Source organism: Emydura macquarii, unplaced genomic scaffold, assembly GCF_026122565.2.
Source record: "Emydura macquarii macquarii isolate MOO-44397 ecotype Brisbane River unplaced genomic scaffold, CSIRO-AGI_Emac_v2 contig_1043, whole genome shotgun sequence".
Classification (NCBI taxonomy): Eukaryota; Metazoa; Chordata; order Testudines; family Chelidae; genus Emydura; species Emydura macquarii.
This window is the reverse complement of record NW_027131180.1, coordinates 12,309,175-12,334,317: the sequence shown is the minus strand read 5'-3', so window position 1 is coordinate 12,334,317 and position 25,143 is coordinate 12,309,175. Positions and strand designations below refer to the sequence as shown.

Here is a 25,143-nt window from a genome sequence, read left to right as displayed (position 1 = left end):
AATGACATGCTTGGGCTGAGGCTGAATGAAAAGGGAGGGAAAAGTATATTGTTCCCTGTGTGGAAGATATAATCTCCAAGTGAGTGGTGATACAATATTCTCCTCACAGTTGTGGTGCTTACAGATCATTCAGTGCTTCAGGAGTCTGCAAGAACTCTGCTTTATTCTGTGTCTGTTTCCAACTAGCTGTGCATAACTACAAGCGCTTCACAGTGCCCTACCAAGGGTCTCTGATTGGGAAGCTGAGCCGAAGAGATACAGTCCCAAATTCTACATCTTCCCTTTCAAATCAAACCAAACCTTAGTAACAGTAATACTTAAAACCCAACATTAATATAACCCACAATTACAATACTTTTTACCAACATAGTAACTAAATGTTCTAACTATGTTCAGTTATTCTTTAAGGTGCCCTGCACTGTCGTGTGGACCTTTGAGGCTTCCCTGGTTCATGCACATTACTGCTGCCAGGAGGCAGGAAGTCCACTTGTTCTGGTTGTTCCATGTTCTGGCTCCACTGTCTCAACCTACTGTGGTTGTTGCCGGCTGGAGACCCCCTTGGTGAAAATGTATGTCAGAGTCATTGCCCTTGTCTCTCTTCTTTCTGGGATTTGGGGAAAGTGTAATTTATTCCTCCACAGTTTTTGAGGTGACAATCTACATCACCACAGGGAAATCACTGCTGTTTGTGACCATTATATAATAATATATAATTTTTGCCTTATCCATCTCTTTATACATCTGCAAATCCCTTGGGACTGACATCCATCTCTGTCAGTGCAAACGCAGGCATTCTTGTTTTCAGTTGTCTATTGAACAGCATATCAGCAAGTGACAACCCAGGCTTTATTGGTAGCATTCGGTAATTTAACAGTGCTAAGCACTTTATTCTTTTCACACCATTTTTCACCAACTCATTGGATTGAAGACAACAGGGACTAATGGCTACATGTCTAAACCCATACTTAACTGTGAACTGCTAAAACTCAAGCCCACTAAACTGTGACCCATCATCAGACAATCAATATATGGCACTTTTAAACCGATTGGAGAGGGCCACAGACAGGGGTTGCGCTTATTTGTTTCTAAACCAGTTTTGTTAAATTTGTACAACTTTGGTGTGTAGGCTTAGCCTATAAGCTAATTATAAATAAAAATGGGAAGTTGAGCTGTGTCATCCATTACAAAAAAGATATGGGCTGAAGTACTGCTGAATTGCATGATGATTTCTAAAAATACCAGACTGAAGTGAATTAAGTAGGAGTGAGTTCAGAGGTGTTATATTGCATTCTGAAGGCTGCTTAAAATTAGATGTAAATGCTCTTTTACTTGTCCTAAATATGTTGAAGAAGATACCAATTTTGTGCACATTTCTTAGTTTTGCTTTGAGCTCTCACATGAGCAGAACTAAACTGAAAGTCTAATACTGTAAGTAGTAAAGTGAGGGAGATAGCTTTTCTATTGCTCTCCTTTTCAATCATGCTTTCAAGCTTGAAGGAAGACATCTTCTAGGAGATGTACAGAGAGGAAGCTCAGTCATTTCCCTGTATGATTTATAGAGTAGATGTTACATCATTGTAGTACCAATGCTTTATTTATTTATGTATTTATTTTTGTGGAGACATTTGTACTATAAACATTTATTTTCAAATGTATGTGATTTTCTGTAGCACAATCCCACACACACAAAAACTGCCCCTTGGACTAAAAATTATCCTTGTTTTCAACCTAAAGGAAAACATTGGTAAAATTTAGCAAAATTCCATGTGAGGTTTTTGCACTATACATTTGTGAAACAGCTACATCAAGTCCCAATCAGTTAGCGTTTCTTTACTGCCAGACAGGCTAGGAACCTATTTATTTCAAATAAACGTTTAAATTCCACAGAATCTCTGGGCCAACAACTGGCCACATTCAGCCTACAGGCTGCAATTTGTGCCCCACAGAATAAGAAACTCAAAACCATCAATGGGCCGGATTCTGACTGCTCTTTCATGAGTGTGCAATGAGTGGAGAAGGCGAACCAGGAAGCACTCCTCCTGCACAAGGGGCAGCTAGAGGCTTGGTGCCGGGAGAAAGATCTTAGTGCCGTCAGTAGAGCTAGACAGCCTAAACAGAAATGTTGCCACGATCCCAGCATCAGCTGCTGTTTCAAAACCGGCAGTGGAGGGAGTTGATTCTTCTCTGTGCTTGCCTTCCACTAGTGAACCTGATGCCATTCTGCTTGCCTCTCTTCTCTCTATGCAGAGTGCTACCATATATTACCACTTGGGCCATACCCCTCCACATCTCCAATATCACTGCAGTGGCTGCTAAAACCAGTCTGCCTCCTACCGTATTTCTTCTTCCTTTTTACCAGGCCTGTTATTGAGTCCAAGGAGTTTACCAACAAACTTTCACCTTTCAGCCATTCTGCTAAACATGAAACCATGTATTAGATATCTGGGGCTTACTCTACTCTAGCATCACTTGTTGGGTGTTGTTAATAACCTGCATTTATGTGAAGGCCTGGTTTAGGTAATTTACACCTACATACCTGTCATAAATGTTGTGTGAAATTGTGAATGTACCCCCTCGAAAATTTCACCAGTCTTGGAAATTATGTAAGAAAGGTACTCTCAGAGAGTAACTCAAGTTAGAAACTCAAACAATTACTTAGGTAACGTGAGTGTGGGTTGAGGATGGTAGTTCAGGCTTAATTCTGAATGTCCTTGGTTTTGAGGGTGTCGGCCACAATCTTAAATTTATTTCAATATATCTGTTGATTTACAAAGGGTATTCAGTTAAAGGTGGGAACCAGAATTTAGTTCTTAGAAGAGTGAGCCCCAATGTGAGTGAGTCTGCACTGTCTGAATGTATTAGCCAGCAGCAGGTAAATATAATCAAGCAGTTTATTTGTAACTTAACCAAGATCTCTGGACAGAACGCTTCAGAGCTGCAATCCTTCTCCCACTGGGCATGAATAATCAGGTCTACTTTCTCTAATCTTTTCTCCATCTCTTGAGGAATTTCTATAGAGAAATTAATTTCTCCACAAACACTTTCATGTTGAAAATGTATGTTCACATTGCATTTTCTTTCTGTATTTTTTCAAATTCTCTGAATAGCACTAAGCAGTAAACAGAGAGAACCAGGGGTTTATTGGTAATATTGTCAACTTCTTAAGGCAATGATTGAACAGTGCAATTCATCGCTTTACTGCCATGAGTTAGATCAAGTGTTTCTTTTCCTTTGTTAGTCTTTCCAAGATGTGGGGTCAAGAAACGATATAACTGTTTTGCTCCTACTTCAGAATTACTTGTAAAACTGCACACTACATTGCTTCACCAATGAAAAATACAGCTTGTGTGGATGAGATAGTCAATTTAGTTATAATTAATTGGATTACAATGATGACCACTCTTTGAGGATAGAAAGGACTGTTTGTAACTATAGTTCCTGTCTCATACTGACAAACTGATTTAGAATTTACAGTGGATATCTACTTTGTTAGTAATGCTCAGAGCAAAGTGAATATGGTCAGAATCTAAAACTATCCAATTTGTACTATTTTAAGAGAAGGGACTTTTGTATATTCACAGATAAAAGATTTTATTTTCTGACTTGGAGAATGTTTCTTTTCTTAAGTTGTTCAAGACTTATAATTAGAACTGTGGCATACTTTACTAAACTGTACAAGAGATTCCCTGTATCACAGTAAAACACTGTTTTACAAGGCATCAGTGATTGCCAAAACATTTCAATCTGTTACTGTACATTTTTACAATTTAAAAAGCAAATGTTGTCCAAGTCTGATCATATGAACAAAATGTAAAGAAAATGGAACCACCATTAAAAAAAAAAAAGTTTAAAAAAAATTAAACTTGGACTTTTAATAAACACAAAAAGCAGTACACATAGGCAAAAGACAACTAATAAACTCTCCCAGTTGTATGAAGAATGATCTACTGTAGGTATAAAAATCCTGCATAATTGACAAACCAATGGTCTGTGTTACAGAACATTGTGTTACACACATTTTGAAAGGATAAAGTAGTCACTAATAAAAACAGAGGCCATAATAAACTAGGAATTTGTTCCACTGTCCTACTTTGTGATTACAATTGCATCAATAATTTTCAGTTGGACTGCATCATAGCCATGTAAATGAAAGTCTGATACTGATAAGATAGTTATGATAGAAAAACCTAAACATTTTGATATTGATATTTGTATAATGCATCTTGATGCCCGTTAATTTATAAGCATTGCATATTTTAATTTTATTGAATAAAAGTTTGAAGTTGCATAAACTAGTCCACAATACTTAGCATTACAGTAGCTGATCTTGTGTGTGAAGTGACCTACACAATTTTTTGCCTTACTCTTCTTAAAAGCATGAGATTTATATAAAACTTTTATTACACATATAATTTATATAGGTGCTCAGATATTACAATCTAAACACTATAGCAATGCCTATAAATAAAACAAATGATCAAGACCTCTGTGTACTGTATAGCATTTTTGTGTTATTTATGCACTACTTTTAGAAGACCTTGTCAGTACCAAGTGAAGAAAGTATTTGGGTGATTAAACAGTGCAGTGTGACAGCAGAGATTTACATTGGATCTGTTGTACTTTGAAACCGAATGACCAAGCTCTAAAATACACGGTGACAGGATAGTTAGAAAGCTGCCATATCGAGTGCAGTCCATCTCCCCGACTCCGCTAAAACATTTAAAAGATGGCTCCAGGGGATGACAAATATTTAACCTTCTTAAGAAAAATAAATTTATCAAGGTGCCTTCCTCTTTGATTCTAAAACCTTGTCAGCTCTGAAGCTAAATAGGAATATTCCATTATGAAAATATCTGAGTGCCAATCTAAAATATCTACAGTATGCTTTATTAGCAATACTTTATTTAGCACTTTTCATCTGTAGCTCTCAAAGTGTTATTGGAAAAAGGGCAAGTATCATCATCCCCATTTTACATGTGGGGAAACTGAGGCACAGAAATGACGTGATTTGCTTGAGATCACAAAGCAGGTTAGTGGGAGAGTTGGAAACAGAATCCAGACTCCCTGGCTCCTAATGTAGTTCCCTGTCCACTGAAACATACTTTCTTCCCATTATTAATACAGATGAATTTGTAGTAAGCTTTAATTGGCAGAAGACTGGGAACATAAGCAAATGAATGCAAATAAAAGTACAGGAGAAATTTGATAATTTGCATTTAAGTAGCTGGAAATCCCCCACGTCCCCCAGTGGTCACTCCTGATTTTCAGCAAAGATTTAATAGGAGAGTGCTGTAACAGTTATATTACAAAAGACTTCATTGCTAGTCAAAGTATATTTATGTTGTATTAGTCTTGCTAACTTACTAAATTGCAAAATTCAGTAATTCACTATCAATTATCCAGTTAGCATTATTTAATGAAATTGTTGTATGAAAGAATATAATTTAGATGTTTCAATCTCACATCTTCAATTTATAGAATATCCTGCATTAATACTACATGAATTGTACATGAAATAAAATTGCAATACACTTCGAAGTAAGACCTAGAGCTGTGATATTTATCTTAGATGTTTTAAAAAAATAAGTGATAATATAGAACATTTTATATTACCGATGTGTATGAACCTTTGGGCCTGATCCTGCAGTCTGTAGTCAGGAAATATCACTTATGTATAGAATGGCATAGTATTTTTATTTGTTTTTGCTTTGTTTTACTACACCTTGAGCAGAACTTTTTATTGAACTCTCCACAATGACACCCATCTTTTTTCTCAGTAACTATTGTTAGTTTAGAAGCCAAACATGTGAGAGTTCATATAACTCTTCTTCTGTGTATTATCTTGAATTTGTAAACACAAAATCTTATCTGCCATTGTGCTACCCATCTACCTGCCTCTGATAGGAACTTTAGAGATACCTTGCACTATTCACTATCCTAAATAATTTTGTGTCACCTGTAAATGTTTCACATTTTTCAGATAATTAAACATATATTAACTAAATAATGCTAGTGCTAGTATGGAGCCTTACCTTCCCAGATTCCTTAGTCTCTGAGGAATTGTGTCAAAGGCACTATGGGAAAGCCCAACTAAATTGTCAGCTGGTTCTCCTTCATCTATTATTCTGTTGATGTACTCAAATACTTATATCACATTAGAGAGGCACAATCATAAAATTAAAAATAATTACCCATCCATGTTCTGGTTTTCCAAATGCTCTTTTAAAATATGTTTTATTCAATGACAACACTGAGGTAGTACAAACACTGAATCACAATAATACATTTTGAAATGAAACCAGTTACTCACTGATTTCCTATTTTCACTAGTTTGCTTCAGCACTTGAGGCAGGTATTTCCTTTCTTTTGCCTGTGGCTTCTTGTCAGTTTGGCACCTTCTGCTATCATTAAATCCACGTGAGAAATGACTGGGTCCGACTCTGTTTCGATTGTAAGAGCTAAGGACAGGGCAACCCTTCCACATTTCTCAGCCCATACCCCAAACTGTGCATTTGGGTGTCCGACCCGGGACACCTCGCCGGCGTCTGACTTTCCGCAGGTGGATGCTCGGCACTGTCTGAAAATCTGGCCCCTGTAAAGTAGCTCATGTCGGGCACCCAAAAAGGGAGCTACCCACCCTCAGCATTCACTTTGCAAAAGCCAGGCCCTACAAAGCGCCGGGACCCTGCAAACAAGGGGGCACTTCCACGGATGCAAGCCCCCTTCCCACCCGACTACAGCAGCCACAGCTTCCCGCCGCGGGCTTGCACCTACTGGCCACCCAAGCTCCTGAAAGCCCCGCGCGCAGCACCTCGCCGCCGGCCCCGCCTCCCCCCAGTTCCTTGCCTCGGCCCTTCTCCTCACTAGAGCAGCCCCGCCCGGCCGGCTCGCGCTCCAGCCCATTCCCCATCCGGGCTCGCGCCGGGCCCAGCAGCTGCCCGCGCTCGCCGCTCCCTCCCCCCCGGCCGTTTGCTTGCACCGTCGCGCTTTAGCTCCGCCCCCTAAATGCCTCGAGGGAGCCGCAGTCCAGCCTTTCGAGCCTCCGAACGGCGCTTGCCGGAAGGGTTCTCTTTCCGGTCCGGCGCCGCTGTTCTAATCTCTTCCGGTTCCGTGTCCCGCCCCCCTACCATCATGGCGGCGGCCCCTGAGCCGAGCGGGCTGTGACTTGAGCTCCGCGGAGGCTCCTGGCGCCGCCTTCCTTCCTCGTCCCCCGCTGCCGGAGCTCGGCCGCTCGCGCCGGGGGGGGGGAGCCGCCGCGGGCGCGGGCTCCCTGCGGCTGGTCGGGTCCCGTGGGGAGCCGGGGCCCCGCGCGGTTCCTGCCCGGGGTGACGCGCTGCCGCCCCCATGGCGCCGGTGCAGCTGGAGAGCAACCAGCTGGTCCCGGCCGGTGGCGGCCCTGCCTCGGCCCCGGTCCCCCCGGCCCCGGGCACCGCCACGGCGGCGGCCAGCCCCGGCTACCGGCTCAGCACCCTCATCGACTTCCTACTGCACCGGACCTACGCCGAGCTGACGGTGCTGGCGGACCTGTGAGTGCCGCGCTCGGCGCCCTGGGGCGGGGGGGAGGTGGCTGGGTGTCCAGCGCTGCCCCTGCCCGAAGCCTCCACCGCGGGGGAGCTACATACACCCTGTGTGGGTTTGTTCCTGCTCCCTCCAGGTTCACCCCATCCCCTCGCATATGCTTGTGGGGATCCGTCAAATGGTGAAAGGTGGGGAGCAGAGAAAAAGCTTGAAAGTAGTTTGTGTTTGGGAAACGTTTAAATTTGCCTCGAAGTTAATGTTAAGGACACTGGAGCTTGAGAGGCTTTTTAATGATCTGCATTAGTAATACGTTACACTATGAGAGTTTCTTAGTGCAACTTCTCACACTTAAACTCTTTTTTAAAAAATAATTCATCTTGGACAATGAGAATAAACTAGTCCATCTTTATCTTGTTTCTTCCTACTGTTGGTTGCTGCAGTGATTGACGTGAAAACACAAACGAGTGAAATTAATCTGAACAATTTATTTAATTTAATGTTTAAACTGCCTCTCATTTCTTGAGTTATTTGATTAACTTCACAGGGTGGTTTAGGTGGGTATACAGAAAGGAGTAACTTCCTGGACCAGTAGGAAAGTACCTGTAGTTCTGTGCGGAACAAGAGCTAATGAATATGAAAACGTAAACTGCGTTTCCATGACTAGTTTACGCTCACGTCACACCCAACCACTTTAGAATTTCAGCTGGTTTTGGAGATGCACATTTGTGGGTACCCTGACATTTTATAAATTTTATCTACAGAGTTCTCTGTGAAGAAAATAAAAATTTTTGGTTCAGTGAGTAGTGTGTGTTAATTTGAGTTTTAGGGTTTTCACAATAAAATGGACTGAATGTAACTGCTACTGTCCTCTTATATTCTCACATTTGATCAACTGTATGTATTATCAGAATATTTGTACGTTTTACACTGTATACCATGATGTAGTACCAAACATTGCAACTTTGTGTAATAATACAAAATAAAACTGTCAGGGTTAACAATGCTTGAAGACTATGTTGGACCGTTGATCCACTGTTCAGTTAGAGACTGTCCTGGGTCCCAACCAAATGTACATCTCCTAGATTTTCAGTACATGCCACATGTTGTGTACATTGGGCTAGCATAGGAGCCCCTTATCTCTATAAATATCCTTAGTGTCTCCCCTCAAAAATATCTCTTGCTTGGATTTAACTGTCCAATACAAAGCACTGAAGTGTCTAGTTGTGAGACAAAAAGTGTAGCTTCCAAGCACAGAACAAAGAGCACTCCCTGCCCCAAGAAGCTTACAATCTAAGCATGAGACTAACAGACTGATATAAATAGCTGGGGGAGTGCAACAGTGAGACAACATTACTTGGTATGATAGGCAGTGGTCTCTGCACACCAGCGGCCTAATGGTTGCAAAGTTATTTGTAGGCATCATGACAAAGAAGAGTTTTGAGGAGGAATTTGGAGGTGGATTGTGATAGTTTTGCGGATGTTGCCGGGCAGCGTCTCCCAATCCACCTCAGATTATTTGGACCAGAAATTATACTTGTCTATTTAGTGGCTTACATGAAATGAGTTAGTTGGTCTTTGTCCTGTCTTCTGAAGTGTTGTCAATGAACTACAGTGAATGAGGGCCTTATAAGTACTACTTGATATCCATCTTGGTTAGCTCAGCAGAGAGGCAAAAGTCTGAGCAGGCAGAGACTGAACCACCCTTTCATCTTTCAAGTTGATTCTTCTAGTTCTAGTTTTAGGCAGTGTAGTATGATACAGTGGTGGATTTTATTTTGTTGCTGTCTACTTTGTAAATAGACAATTCTTATTTCTAGGGCGATCATACTAGCTTTTTTTGAACAGTATAAGTTGACAAATTCCGTTTCATGAGTATAAAGAAATATTACACGACTTCTTGAAACACACTTTCCAAAGTGTATGGTGTATTCATAATACAGTAGTGCTAACTCTTATATTTAGCCATCACATAATAAGATATCCTCACTGGATGCAAACAAATATATAGCTAAATACCTATATGTCTGAAATGTACTATAACATTAAATAATACTTTTATGTTTTTAATAGACTACCAAGAAAGACTGACATGGAAAGGTGAGTCACAACAAGACTGGGCTATTAATGCATGCTTAAATTTAATATTTAACATTAAGGTGACTGTGGAGATCGTTGATATAAAATATTTTCTCTTAATTCTAGACTTGCCTAAATAAAAATCTTTTAAAATTATTTCTTTGTGGGATTGTCCTTGTGTTACTCTACAGAAGCAGCATTTTCTCGACAGCAATAGAACGTTAGTTTGAAACTACCTAGGATTGTTTGATTCTGTTGCTAATGTGCTTCTGAACAGTTGTTTCCCCAGCAAGAAGTGCAGTTCAGCTGAGGGCATTTTCCTTTTGTGTGGGCAGTGATAGGACATTAAAACTTGGAGGATGGCCCGCCTGACCTGATCTAGTGGGAAAGACAATAAGAACCTAAACAAATACAGATATGTTGAGAAGGAAGTCCTACTAATACAAGGCTAGTAATTGAAAAATGTACACAATAAAACCTTTTCTCTGTCCCTCCCATATAGTGGGAGATCCACCTTTCCCTTCTTAGACAACAATTAAGGAAGCCTTGTTTTATGCTTTGGGAGCCTGTTTCTGTGTAGAATGTTCTATGCAGAAATATGTAGAATAGATTGCTAGGAACTTAAGAGAATCTGAATGTCTCTCTTTTTATTGAGATCAGAGTACTTAATGTGCTTATTTTGGAAGTTTGAGTAGCTTCTATAGAACCTGCCAGAAAATGTAATATTGGCTTCTTTGCAGTCTGTTAACTCTTATTCGTCTAGTTTAGTTTGAAGATATATGCAGGTAATGCAATTCCCAATAATTCTAATGACAATTATATGGAAAATGCTATTTTCCAAAGACAAGTATGTACTTTGCATAATATGGCGTAGATAATGTCAATTGTATGAACTTATTTTTTTAAACAGGGTTTAATCTTTTCCACCACCAGATGCTGGTTTTGGGGAGTCAAAAATTAGGATGTTTTCTTGAGACTTCTATCTTTTCTCCTCTCCTCTTGCAGACATGCTGATTGCCCAATATTTTCTACCCTCATTTTTAATGTTCCATATTTCTTACATTTGTTACTCCATTTGCTATAGGCAGTGGCATTCAACCTGTATCTTTAGCTCCTGTGGCTGTTCCAGGAAGGTGGAGTGGCATATGTGGCTGTTGTGGCATTTGTGGGTTTAATTGGAACGTGGTTTGTGAGGCTGACACGATCAAGCTGGTCAAATAGACTGAATCATCTTGGATCTCTTTTACTAGGTGGGAGGGAGGTAAGAGAAAGAAAATAAAATGGTGAATGGTTACAGAGAGGCACAAGCAATTTGTGGTGTCAGAAATTGAGTTGTAAAATTTGGATCAGTGTGTGGTAAGATACAGTGTGATATTAGGATGTTTGGGTTTTGTTTTGTTTTTTGGTTGAATTCTATGATGCCATTTGAAGTGGTTCTCTAGCTCTTTATAACTGCTGTAAGGGATGTTGCTTAATTAATCAACTTACTCTGTTGCTCCTGCATACGAGAGCTACCATAGCAGCAGTAGTACTGCAGAGAGATGTAATAGCATCAGGCCCCAGAAGCACTTCTTAAAGGAACAGTGGTTGTTTGCAGGAAGCTGCATTGGTGACAGGCAGTATACGCCCCCATCAGTGATGAAAACGTGATACCTGGCAGCCTTAAGCTCTAATTAAAATCCATGTTAAATTTAAATCCCTTGCTAGGGTATTCTTCTTGAGGACCCCTTGATAAGCAATGCTTATAGGAAATTATGGAGCCTGATACTTTAGGATCTTTTTGAAAAATATACAATTTTATTATATACAAAGAACACCGCTAATATTAAATTCTAACTGCTCTATCTAGATAAGAGTAAATCACTTTCAGTAATACATGCAATAATACAAAAGAGCAGTTGGATAGGAAACTACTTTGATAATATGGTGCAGTGATACTGAGAATTCACTTGTAATGCAGGGAGAAAACCATGGGCTTGGCTTTTGATAACAAGTAATTTGTGCATTCTCACTGTTCATAATTCCTCTGTTTCCTTTCTTGTTCCCCAGTGACATATAAAGTAGTGTATATTTTTGATCTAAGTGGATTAATGACTGTTGTATCAGAGTTATTTTTAAATGGAACTTGCATTACATTAACTCGGAAAGGCCCTGCTTTCCAATGTATACAAATAGGAGCTGAATGCTCATTCCTGCTTTACATTGGCAAAGAGCTCCTGCCTAGAAGTATTAAAAGAAAACTCTTGTTAAGATAATTTGAATAGCTATGTAAATGATCAGTTTTCCAAAATAATCTCTCAGTAATTCTAGTCAGCAAATGAGGCGATGGGTCTCCACAACAGTAGTTGTCATTTGCAGTAAGGGCCCTGGGAGGATTGAAACAATCTACTTTTTTAATTAAAAAGCAAACTTTCAAAGTTGTTTTAAGGTAAGGTTCTGGTAATTAAAAATAAATATTAAGTTACAGTAAAAGCTCTGAAACATTGACTTTCTTTGCCTCCTAAAGGCAAGACAGTTACTTTACTCCTACTTAACTCTTAATCTGCCTTCTGGACAATTTTTTTGTGCTTGCTAAATATCCCTTAATACAGAGGAGCAGGTTTTTTAGTGATCTATCTTATGTAGTGATCAGAAAATCTGTTAGATTTATATGCTTTTCTTTTATACTTATTTTATAGTGGCTTTACACTAGCTTTTTAAAGCTCTATCTTTACCGAACAACCTGCCTCTTAATGCTGCCAAATGCAAGTTCTCATATTTAGGAAAAAAAGAGTGTAGATCACATTTACGTGATGGAGAACTGTATCCTGAAATGCAGTTATGCTCAAAAAGTTTTTAAGGGTATGATGGATAACCAGTTGAATTTGAGCTCACTGTTCAGTGCTCTAGCTAACAGTCTCCAGTTTATCAAGAATCCTTTCTTCTACTACTACTACTAGTAGTAATAGTAGCAGAAAGGTGGTATTATCTCTGTATAGGACATTAGTGAGACCATTATTAGAATACTGTGTTCTGTTCTGGTACTAACACTTCAAAAGGGATGCTGAAAAATTGGAGAAGGTTCGGAAAGAGCTACAAGAAGGATTTGTGGTCTGGAAAATATGACTATAGTGAGATTTAAGGGGTTCAACCTTCTCTTGGATAGACTAAATAGATTGAGGTGATTAGATCATGGTCTAGAAATACTTTCATGAGCCGAGATTTCTGATAATAGAAAGCTCTTTAATCTAGCAGAAAAAGACATAATAAGAACCTGTGGTTGGAAACTGAAGCTAGAAAATTTCAGATTAAAAATGAGCAGATTTTTAAGTGTAACCATTAGAACAATTTGCCTGCAGATATGGTGGTTTCTCCATCACTTGAAGTCTTCAGAGACAAGATACCTTTCTAAAACATAGGTTTTAGTACCATAACTAGTACCACAAATTATTGGCTTGAGGCAGTAATTACTGGGTGAGATTCTGTGTTTTGCAGGAGGCCAGACTAGGTTATCATAATGGTCCTTTCTGGCCTTAAATGTGTGTATCTTCATTGAGTACAAATCAGAATTGGTTTTTGTAAATTGTTTAATGTAGCTTAAGCCTTGTCCTTGTAGCAAAATTTACAACAAAAAATTGTGTACATTCAAAGTAACTCCATGGAAGTCAATAGGTTCTGAACAAATTATGTGAGATAAGAAATTCCCCCATACCACAAATGGCAAATTGGAATGAAAGTGTGAATTGAGATCCAAGCATGACTCTCTTGCTTTCTTATCTGGTATAGGCAGACATCTGCTGTAGTGAAGAGCGCACATGGGGCTATGGATACAGACTGTGGCATTCATGGGGCTATGGATACAGACTGTGGCATTCAACCAGTAGCAAATAGAGAAAGTGTAAAATATATATATGGAAGGTTAAAAACGATGGAGGGGAAGGCAAGGAAGACTGGGAATCCAGCATATTTGCAAGGGAAAAGACAGAAGTCTCAGGAAGAGATCCTGAGCATTGACTCCCCAGCACCAAGCTCTGATGTTGGAAAAGATTTAACCATGTTGGGGAAAAAAAAATCATAGAACTGAAATTGTAGCTATATTATGCAAAGCATAAGCTTGGCTTGATGCAAAGCATTTTCTAAGTAATTGTCTTTAGCGAACTGCACTGCAACTGAAGTGTGACTTTGTGAGATGTTTCAGTACTGAGATGATTCTTGATTTTTTTCACAGAAAAATAGAAATAGTGCAGTTTGCAAGCCGCACACGTCAACTGTTTGTTCGATTATTAGCCTTAGTAAAATGGGCTAACAATGCTGGGAAAGTGGAAAAATGTGCGGTAAGTTAGCAACTTAACTTGATATAAAATGATCTATCACTTGTGGGTGGGCTTTTTAGTACCCTCTGAATAGATTCTAAAATGCTCACATTAAAAAAGCCTGATTCCATGTACATAAAATTATACATTATTAAATGATGATATGCTCTCCTCATTCTGTTCAATAATTGTAAGTGATAATTTGTTTAGTGGAAATGTCACTGTTTTCTTTTCTTAAGAGACAGTTACGCTGTTGCGGTAAACCCTGAAAACTCATAAATAGGGAAAGCAAAAGATGTGACTGCATATTGTCTTCAATATTATTTTATCAGGAGTGAGAACGTTTGGAGGCTAAACACGGTAGAGTTGGGAGGCAGAGGAATTGATGTCAACACTAGTTCCTCTTGTTACATTTGCTTGTATTATATAGGCATTGTGAGATAGTCAAGTCCTGCTCTTGTTTAAATAAGTTCAAAGTCCAGGATGTTGCAAAAAGTCAGTTTATTGACAGATTATAAATAAATATGGTGGTAATCCAGTAAAAGTCTGCAGATGAACTGCCACAAACATACAATAGTATGGAGGAGTGGAAACCTTTGTGGTGGAGTGTGAGCTGAAAACTGAATAACTCTCCTTAACATTCTATTCAAAATACTAGAGAGACCAGGTGGATGAGGTAATATCTTTTATTGGAGCAATGAGTATGTTTCCCAGACCTGAAGAAAAGTTCTGTGTAAGCCAAAAGCTTGGCTCATCAACAGAAGTTAGTCCAATAAAGGATGTTACCTCACCTGCCTTGTCTCTCTAATATCCTGGAAGCGATGTAGGTACAGCAACACTGCAGCCAAAATACTCCTATTCTCAGAATTCTGGCAATAGATATCACACAGATGCAGCATTCATGAAATTACTTAAAAAAATAAATTAAAAAACCCAAGGTTCTTTTCACATTTTCCGCATGCTGTGAAGAGAAGAAAAGAGAAGTGAAATCGAGGTACTTACCCTTCATTAAAATACTAGGGAAGCTGGTATTTTTATCTGTAAAGGATTTGGTGATGGGAGAAATAAAATGTATAAATATAAAATATCCTTGAGTAAGCATTTAAGAAACTACCAAAATATTTCTTCCTCCTCACCCCAAAGATAGGCTTCCGTGAATTGTGAGGTATGCAGGGTAAGAAAAGGGGAAATTTTATTTAGAAATACTTGGGCAACGATTTAACTTTGGGAGTCAGTATTTTTTTTTTTTTTTATCTCTTACAGATGATATCAAGTTTTCTAGATCAGCAAGCCATCCTGTTTGTGGACACTGCTGATCGTCTAGCATCACTAGCTAGAGATGCTTTGGTTCATGCTCGCCTACCCAGTTTTGCTATCCCATATGCTATTGATGTGCTGACAACTGGGTCGTATCCACGTCTGCCAACATGTATAAGGGTAAATGTCTTTACAATATAGCTGGAAAAAATCCCTCCTAAAATACCTTATTGAATAACAAACACAAATTAGTGAAACTAACAATGTCAAAGATCTTCCTCCTCCTGTAATTACTGCACATAAAACACACATTTCTCTTCAAAGTGCATGTTAATACGCAACTAGCTATAAAACATGGAAGAGTCTAACCTGTTGTTCAGATAAGAAATATTCTAAATATAAAAAAGGTAACTTTGCTGTCAAGGATTCTATCTTGCTAGACTTCTGCTCTAGGGCTAATATAGTAACAACTCTATTTCTTTATTTATCAATCATTTGATTGATATCTGCACATGCTAAACCAAAATCCCAGAAAAAAACACAACTAACGTAAAATGAGATTGAAATCCGCTGCTCACGCTGTCTCTGGTTGTAGCTCTGATCCTCTTAATACGTGCTATTATAGTATCCCCCATGGATTAAACAGCTGCCTATTTTGTATCTGGAGATCCATCGAAACACTTACAGCTCTCTTTAGTACTGCTTTGTAATTTCCTTGGTTAGCTTGCATTTTGGTAAAGCAAACTTTTCTGAAGTCACGTAAGATTGTAGAACTCTAGATTTTTTTCCTTTAAATGTAAAAATCTGGCTATCAATCTGAATTTTTGTAGCAATAATCATTTACGAATACTAAGGTAACTTGATAGTCTAAAGTGGGCTTAATTTAGTGATTTATTTCTAAACATAAGGTGGTCTGTCTAGGGCAAAATCCAGTTAGCTGGCAAGGCAAATTCAAGAGGATACAGAATGCATGTTTTAAAACTGTCTGCTTAAATATAACTACTGCATCCTATTCTACTTTCAGATTTCCAATATTAGTCTTCTGTATTATTTTTTAAAGTTAATTAATTTATTTAATGGTTTTATCTCAGTTTGAAATATATAGACATGTTGATACTTACCTTAACAGGATAAAATAATTCCTCCTGATCCAATAACAAAAAATGAAAAGCAAACAACACTTCATCAGCTAAACCAGATTCTTCGACATCGACTAGTGACTACAGATCTTCCTCCACAGTTGGCGAATCTTACAGTTGGTAAGAACCTGACCTTACTTTTAAAGACTAGTTTGTTTCAGGCTATTTAAAATAGTGGTTTTAGACTTTTAATTAAAACATGGCTGGGGGAAAGTTTCTAAGCATCTAATAAGATTGCAAACCTGTCTCATGTGACATTATTGTACATACTTTCCACAGCCTGAAAGAACTGGGAGATGTATAATCTTACTGAAACACACAGTAAAATCTCCAAAAAACCTATTCTGACAACAGAAGGAAAGATTGCTCTCTTGTTCTATGACTGTAGCATTGGTCTTCATGAGCCATTATTTCTTGTATTTCTACACATTGCTTCTACTGACCAGGGGACTAATCCTACTCCATGTCCTTCCCTACTGATGTTTGGTAGACCAGATGGCCTCTCTTTTCTCTCTCCCCACCCCCATTTCTTGTCATTCATCTTCCCACTGGCGTTAACCTTAGTTTCTAAAATCAGGTTATTTAGTTATGCATGCAAAATTGTCAATTCATGCATGTAATGGTAAATACGTCATTGCAACGTCAGTATTGGATCCATTTTTGTTTAGTCAGGGGAAACTGACTTGGATTTTTAATCTTTGAATTTCCTGGCTTTGTCAGTTACCCTAATGTCTAAATGTCTAGTATTGGGCAAACATTTCAAAAGTATTTAAGTGACTCCATTACTTTTGAAAATTTTACCCATTATGGTCTTTATAAAAGAATATTGCCATAAAATCATATGGCATATTAAACCATGTGATTGCAGTGCCCCTTGACATGAAGGTTGGTCCAGTGGTTACAGTGCTAACCTGAGACTTTGATTCAGTTCCCTGTTCCAACATGGACTTCTTTGGACCTTGGACAAGTCAGTCCTCTGTGCCATGGTTCCCTATCTAAAGTAGAGATAATACTGCTCACAAGTGTGTTCTGGGGATAAATATCGAAGATAGATAGATGGCCTAAATAGCCTTGCTTGTGTGTGTATCAGAATCTCTCATGCCTGAGGATGGTACTATAAAAGGTCAAGTTTGGTATGGGTAGCCTTCATCAAGGTGCATTGCTTGTATTAAGGGTTAAACTTGGATGTCTTGTTCACAAATTTGTAAATGCTTGAAATGCCATTTGGGGCACATACAGCGTACTTCATACACTTGTGTACATCAAAGAATAAAAAGATGAGGCTTGGTCTACACTGAAAGATTATACTGACATAGCTATGTTGGTTGGGGTGTGAAAAAACCATACCCTCGGCTGGCATAGTTGTGTCGACTAAACTCTCAGTGCAGACACAGCTGTGTTATTCAGGGAAGTGATGTTCCTTTAGTGACAGAAAAATTCCTTCTGTCAGTGTAGGTTGTGTCTACAGTAGAGGGTTGTGCTAGTATAGTCTATGTAGTGCACATGCATTCTTAGTGATTGTTGTAGTAGTTCATTAGCCTTTCATTTCTGGAAATGTTAAGTGGCCAGTTAAATATTTTTTAATATGATTCAATGACTGCAGTCTGCTCAGGAGATAATCTATACTGAACTAGCAGGTGTGTTACAAGTCCTGACTAAAGGAAATTTACATGGGATCTGCCCACACTGCGTTGGCTGGTATTGTCTCTTTCACAAACATTAATGGTTGACCAAATTTTTCTAGAAATACATGTAGCAGACTAGGGATTCTAGAAGAATAATTTTGTTTTATACAGGAAGCCCTCCTCATGCACTCTAAAGATTAAGGTGTGTGTTTAACATGCTGAAAATAAAAAAAAACTAAGTTCATGATTTTTCCTAGCTAATGGCCGTGTGAAATTTCGAGTTGAGGGGGAGTTTGAAGCTACCTTGACGGTGATGGGAGATGACCCTGACGTTCCATGGCGCCTCCTCAAACTGGAAATTCTGGTTGAGGACAAAGAAACTGGAGGTAAATCAAACACCTTTTATTTTTATGTGCTTAATGTTGATCTGGGGTTCTGCTCTCAAAATGGTAAATGTTTTATTAATCAGCATTAAAACTAATTGTACAGCCTGTGTTTGCATGCTACCAACTTGATATGGATAAATCATGAATATTGTCCTATTTTTCACCACCCTGCTCTATGAACTTTGTACCTTTTAGGGGTACAGTCTCAATGTTAGTGGCGGTTGCCCGAATATACTGAGAGAAAACTGTTAATTTTCAGTAGCAACCCAAGTTGCTAAATACCTTTTAACTTTTGGAAGCTATTCAGTGTGGTAGTCTTTTTTCTTAAAATGACTTGATGTCTAGATCTCTAAAGTGAACTATTTTTAATTCATGGAAGATGGTCGAGCATTGGTTCATAGTATGCAGATCAGCTTCATTCATCAGTTGGTCCAGTCTCGACTCTTTGCTGATGAGAAACCGCTTCAAGACATGTACAGCTGCCTACGTATCCTTCCAAAGATTGCTTTTTTTAATAGAACGATATGTAGTGAGTGGCCTCACCCTCCAGTGATTAGAGCTCAGAAGAGAACATAATTGCTGTTAAGATAAAGAATAATTCCCATTAGTGTAGTGGAAATAGACTTTGAGGTTATTCTCATGGTCCAGCATGAAAGATCCATTGTTAGAAGCAGTGTCTAATACTTACTTGGCTTGCATCATTGAGTTGATTGTTCAGGTCACTTGGAAGTAAACAGGATGGGTAGCTTTGTGTATTAACCTGTTTACCCCTAAAACATTGGGTAGGCTGCATGTGGCAAATGATATAGAATAAAATGCTGACTTTCGAGGTGCAGCAGACAACAATCTTGATTACCATGTAGAATGGCAGTGTTTGTAGACTTTCGTTGCATCTGTGAACAGTGAAGTGGAAAATAATTTATGCACAAGTTATTGAATTGACTTTGTTCACACAATGGACAATGTGGAATGTTTATCAATAAAATAGAAGTGATTCTACGCAAAAATAAAAATGTTCTTAAATTAACCTTATAGTGTAACTACAGAATGTAGCAAAGACAACGAGAGTTCTGTGGCACTTTAAAGACTAACAAATTTAATATTTGTAGACATAAGCTTTCGAGAGATTTAGCTCGACTTAGTCTCTCGAAAGCTTATGTCTACAAATATTAAATTTGTTAGTCTTTAAAGTGCCACAGAACTCTCGTTGTCTTTGCTGTATACAGACTAACACGGCTACCCCTCTGGAACTATTCTACAGAATGTAGGTTTCTCTACCAACTCAATTATGAACTTCACTTCTTGTAATATTCTCCCTTCAACGAAAGACAGTCTGATTTTAAATATCCGAAGCAGTTAGAAAAGAGTACCCTAGAAGCGTAAGATAGCGTGTTGTGCAAGAAGTTAGAAAAAGACAGCTTTGAAAAATACTTGACTCTGTGTACAGAATAAACTACCAATAAGTATTTCTGTTTTGGGGAGTAATGGGTATGTACTGAGGACCACAAAAATGATTTGTATCTAACTGTGAATTTGTATAGCACACAGAGCATATTTGTATTTGCTTAACTCCGTTCCGTAGACTCCTTCTGCTTATCGCTTCAATTAGAAGTTTTGCATTCACAAACACTAATGCTGATTCGGGAACGTTGGGGTGACCTTGTGCAAGTGGAGAGATATCATGCAGGGAAGTGTCTCTCACTCTCTGTTTGGAAGTAAGTTAAATAATTTCCAAGGACTTATTTATGCTGATAGACACAAGAAGAATCTTAAATGTTGGTGTATTTGTAATTAATAAACTTAGGCCAGAATTTTCAAAACTAGGTCTCCTCAACTTCCATGTTTAATCACCTAAATATGTGGTCTGAATTTCAGAAGTGCTGATCACCTGCACATCATGTTGGCTTAGATGGGATTGGTGCATGCTGAGTACCTCAAAAAATTGAACCACTTTTGTTTAGGCACCATATCTTAGCTAGCGTAACTGTGGATGCTGATTCACATATCTAATATGCTTTAATCTGAAATCTTATTTGAGTCTCTCAAGTTAATTATGTGTTCAGTTTAAATATTTCATTTCATCACTGTATTTTTCTAATCACTTATAATGTAGCGCAACTGGCTTAATGTTTTCTGTGCAGTGCTTTCACAATCAAATATTGACTATTGAAGAAACTTATTCCTACTAGTATGGTCACACTAACTGGAATAGCACCACCTACCTTGGAGTGCTTCAGTAAGAATAACCTTTACACTATTTTAAAATATAAAATTATTTAATATTACTACTTTTTATTTTAAGCCAACAGGTGCTTGGGAGAAAAACAGGGACTGCATCGCTTCATAAGGTCACCATTAAAATTGATGAGAGTGATGTCTCAAAACCCTTGCAAATTTCCCATGAACCTCCTCTGCCAGCTTGTGATTCCAAATTAATGGAAAGAGCCATGAAGGTAAAGCTCACCAGCTTGCAGCAGGCATTTAATTTTCTAAAGCAAGCATTTATAACTATATTTAGTTGATACATGGTCTCATTACCAAATTCTATTTAAACAATTCAGTCTCTAGTTCAGTACCAAATTCTGTTGTTCTAGGTTAGATGCCCTTTCTTTTGTGACCTCCACAAATTGCTGATCTAGAGTATATTTCAAAGATGACTATACAATTTCATTTACTGTATCACAAAGCGGGAGGATGACGGGGGAGATGGAAACTATGGCGAAGAGTTTAAAAAGTGACTAGTGATTTTGGGTGGTGATCTTGAGACACCTTGAAAGCCTAATTTTCAGGAATTCCTGCATTCCTTTCACCCTTTGAAAACAGACAGACTCCTTAAGAGTGTCTCAAGTTGGCCATCCAAAATTATTAATGTTTGAAAACCTTGGCCTATACTTATGACTATCCCAAAAGATTAATATATATTCCATTTGTAGAAATGTAAAACTTAATTTTGCACAGTAATTGTAGATAATCTCACCAATCTGTTCTATTGAATCTTTAATTTAATGCCTATGTTCTTAAACTAACAAAATATGTTGGGATAGTCTGAGTGGTATGACTTAAAGAACTAGAACCCCCATTCCTACTTGGATGAGATTTTTATTTTGGTAATTTCCATTGACATGGCATTAGTTAAGTTTGGCAAAACAAACCTCTATTGCACTGAATTTTTAAGTAATTAAGCCTTGTAATTTTCTTAAATCATATTGTGACATGCTGATACTTTTTATGGTAAGCTTTGGTAAGCAATAAAAATAGTTAACTACATTTATATGATTTTCAGATCATCATGAACATCCTTACAGTGGGAAATCTTTACAGCACAAAATCAACCTTAACTCTGCCACTCTAGTAACACTAGCCTTTCATCTTCCGTTCTTTGTTCTCTTCATACTTTCTACCCTTTCATTGAAAGATAAAGGACTCTGCACCCCCAGTGTATTAAGAAATTTGAACAATAGTATAATAGTTGGCTGATAACTACTGATATAGTAACCATACCATGACCTTCCTCCCACTTTCTGTATGTCTTACTTCATAACAGATGTAAGAAATTTACAGTGTAATTTATACAGGCACAAAATCAGAAAAGCCCATGTTTAACTTTGAACATGTGTGTAAGTCCCACTAACTTCAGTGGAACTCAAGCATGTGTTTGAGCACCCTTCCTGAAACAGGACTGCAGTTTATAGAGGTGTGTGTGAAGCCATTCTCAGAGTATGACTTACCAACACACCGGCTCACTTCGTGTCACTGTTATAACTTTGTGATCTGAGCCTAGAGAGCTTGTATACATAGATACACACCCCTTCTGCATTTACGGTTAATTGAATAATAATCACATTGGTTAGGTTGACATTAGGACATCATAGTGATAAGGGCCTAAACAAAAAAAAACCCCCAAAACTTAAAATAGATGAATCTATGGAGTCTTAATGGAGAATGATGACTTTAAGTAAGCTGTTTGTCTAAGCAGGCTATTGAACAATATTTGTAGTGATTTTTGTATGGTTGTAGAAGAAACTGTAGTCATGCAATATGTGATTATGAGGAAAGTGTTCCATTGCTGTTTGTCACTGAATTGAAACCCTTTGTTATAGGTTGGGTAAGATTTGTTTCTGAGAGTTTGTCTACATGGGAAGTTATACCAGTATTATCAAAAGTGTGAATTTAAACCACTTTAGTTACATTGATATAACCCTGATTAGCCACCCTTATTCTGGTATAAAGAGGGCATTTTTCAACTTAGTTTCTGTCTCTTTGGAAATAGTTTAAGCTAAGCCAGAAAAAGCCACTCTTACTCCAAAATAGTGTGTGTCTACATGGGCAGTTATACCAGTATAACCTGTGAATTTTTTCTATATGAACAAGCCATAAGTTCTAGTTGGCTCTCCCCCTATTATCCTTCCAGTATCAAGTTGCTGCACTGGGGCAGAGCTAAGGTTATTTTGATGTTGTCCAGACATATTTCAATTGTGTATACAAATTAATGGCTTTTTAAAAGATCATTAAAAATTGTGTGGTGAATCAGTCTAAAATGTTCACTTGTGAAGTTAGGAAGACTTATTCAAATGTATTGTAAGTTCCTCTCATAGTACCTTGATTTGATTTTAAACTTGTTCTTTTAATTTTATTTCTACAGATTGACCACTTATCAATAGAAAAACTCTTAATAGACAGTGTGCATGCGAGATCTTATCAGAAACTTCAGGAGCTGAAAGCCATCCTTAAGAGCTACAATGTTAATGACAATTGTATGTGTGTTCTCTCTGAATTCTACATTTGATCTTATTTCTTTTATTGTGAATTTAAATGGTTTTGTCATCCCTTTGTCCCTCTCACTTCTCAATTCCTTGTTTCTCATTGCTTCCTGCTGCTTACTAACAAGTTTTTAAAAAAGCAAAATGTATTAAAAAGCAGTAGGGACGTAGCTTCAAGTCTTCATGTGTTGACAGCTGCTTCTGAAAGTTTTACATACTTACCGTGTTCCCAGCAGATATCTACCTTTACATATAGTACAAAAGATGAAGTTGGTAGTGCATTATGTTTTGGATGGAGGGGCTGAAGTCTTCTAGTCTGAAACTTTTTATATTTAAAAAGAAATACAAGTTCTTTCACTGGCTTCAATAGCCTTTGGATTGAGCACTTAGGTCTGAGCCAATTTCTATTGAAACTTATAGCAGTTGGATATAGTCTTCAATGTTTTTGGTGCATCCTGTTGTTACTAGGTGTTAGGGATTTGACCATTCTCCCTTAACTATACATTGTTTTTCTAGCTGCTGTTGCAACTTTAAAATTGTTTCAGCGTAGGGGCCTTTATCCTGCAACTCCCTACTTGCATGAGAAATGTGGTAATGTGCAAATAGTCCTGCTGAATTTGATCTGACTACTTACAAATGAGGATTACTGATATGAATATGGATTTGCAGGATTAGGACCCTAGTGTGTTCTTGACTGTGGTGGGCCATCATTTAATGAAGTGGGTCAGAACTTCATGTGCAATGTAGTAACTTTAATTTTTATTTAGCATTCATTGAGACGGCTCTTCCAACTCTTGTTGTTCCAATTTTGGAGCCATGTGGTCGATCAGAATGTCTTCACATTTTTGTAGATCTTCATTCTGGAATGTTCCAACTAATGCTTTATGGAATCGGTAAGTAGGTGAAATATGCCATACTTAATACCTTGTAAAAGCTGTAATCTTGCATCTTTTATGTGAATAAACTTCATGTGAGTGATTTCACTGATTCCGTGGAACTATGTAAATGAATAAGGCTTACATGAGTGAATGTTGCAATCTTGGTCCAAAATTAGGTATATAATATTACAAAACTTTAATGCAACTGGATTTGAAATTAATTTAAAATATCATGAATGTTTAATCCTTTTACGATACATACTAAATAGTTAGACTTAGTTTAAATTACATGTTTTGTATGATTCAGCATGATTGGGCAGTGCTTTTTTTGGATGCAGTGATTTAATGCATATTTCATTTAGAACTCTATGTAAACACCTGCTGTAACTGACACTTTTTGAGGTTCTGCTCCAGTATGTGTATAATATATTCAGTACAGTATGCCTATCAGGCTATGGTGACTTAAGTTTCAAATTGTATGAGAAAAGTGGAAATAAAGTTTGTTTTTCAAAACAATATAACTAATTTTGTGCTGAGGTAGTATTTCATGAGTTATAGCTCACTTTTAAGTATATGTAAATACTTAATAATATAATAAGATATATACCTCTATATATCATACATATATATATATCTGTGTATCAGATTAGACAGACCTACAAGAAATTGTTTCTTACTCAAAGGTCCAAATTTCACTATTTATGAAGTAGTTAGACTATTTGCTCATTTAAATAATTAACGTTTTTATAGACCAGCTGACACTGGATGACATAGAGAAGTCTGTCAATGATGACATGAAACGCATTATCCCTTGGCTCCAACAGCTCAAGTAAGTGACCTGGGAATGATTCATTTGACTTGTGTATTATGAATTATTACATGTGCTTTTGTTGAATAAGTTATTTGACATTATAGGAGAGATATCTTTTCCCTGTCCCAAGTAAGTTGGAGTGCTGGCTATCTTCTCTGGATGAGCAGGGATAAAGAATCTTCCCTCTGCTGGGAGTAGACTCGATAACCCTGTCCTAGCCTGCCTTTACCTCACTCTGCCTGTAGATCCTGCCCCATATGTGCTCCTTTGTAGTTGGCCTTCATCACGGTGTGTATGAAGTCTTGTCTCAACTGAAGGCCATGCAAACTCTCGTTGACCTCATTGGGTTCAGAATTTCACCATGTGTGTGTGCACACATGCACAGCTTCCCCAAATCTTAT

General features: G+C 38.0%; 1 protein-coding gene across 1 annotated transcript in view; it reads left to right on the top strand.

The window, feature by feature from the left end:
• Positions 1-7,344: 7,344 nt before the first annotated feature.
• Positions 7,345-25,143, top strand: part of MED14 (mediator complex subunit 14) — a 59,799-nt gene continuing 42,000 nt past the window's right edge. Inside the window, exons 1-12 of the mRNA XM_067545135.1 lie at positions 7,345-7,526; positions 9,589-9,615; positions 13,802-13,907; positions 15,150-15,323; positions 16,273-16,402; positions 18,165-18,293; positions 18,673-18,780; positions 19,876-20,008; positions 20,596-20,746; positions 22,936-23,047; positions 23,821-23,946; positions 24,682-24,760. Of these exons, the coding sequence (XP_067401236.1) occupies positions 7,345-7,526; positions 9,589-9,615; positions 13,802-13,907; positions 15,150-15,323; positions 16,273-16,402; positions 18,165-18,293; positions 18,673-18,780; positions 19,876-20,008; positions 20,596-20,746; positions 22,936-23,047; positions 23,821-23,946; positions 24,682-24,760 (1,457 nt within the window). The remainder of the gene's footprint in view (positions 7,527-9,588; positions 9,616-13,801; positions 13,908-15,149; positions 15,324-16,272; positions 16,403-18,164; positions 18,294-18,672; positions 18,781-19,875; positions 20,009-20,595; positions 20,747-22,935; positions 23,048-23,820; positions 23,947-24,681; positions 24,761-25,143) is intronic.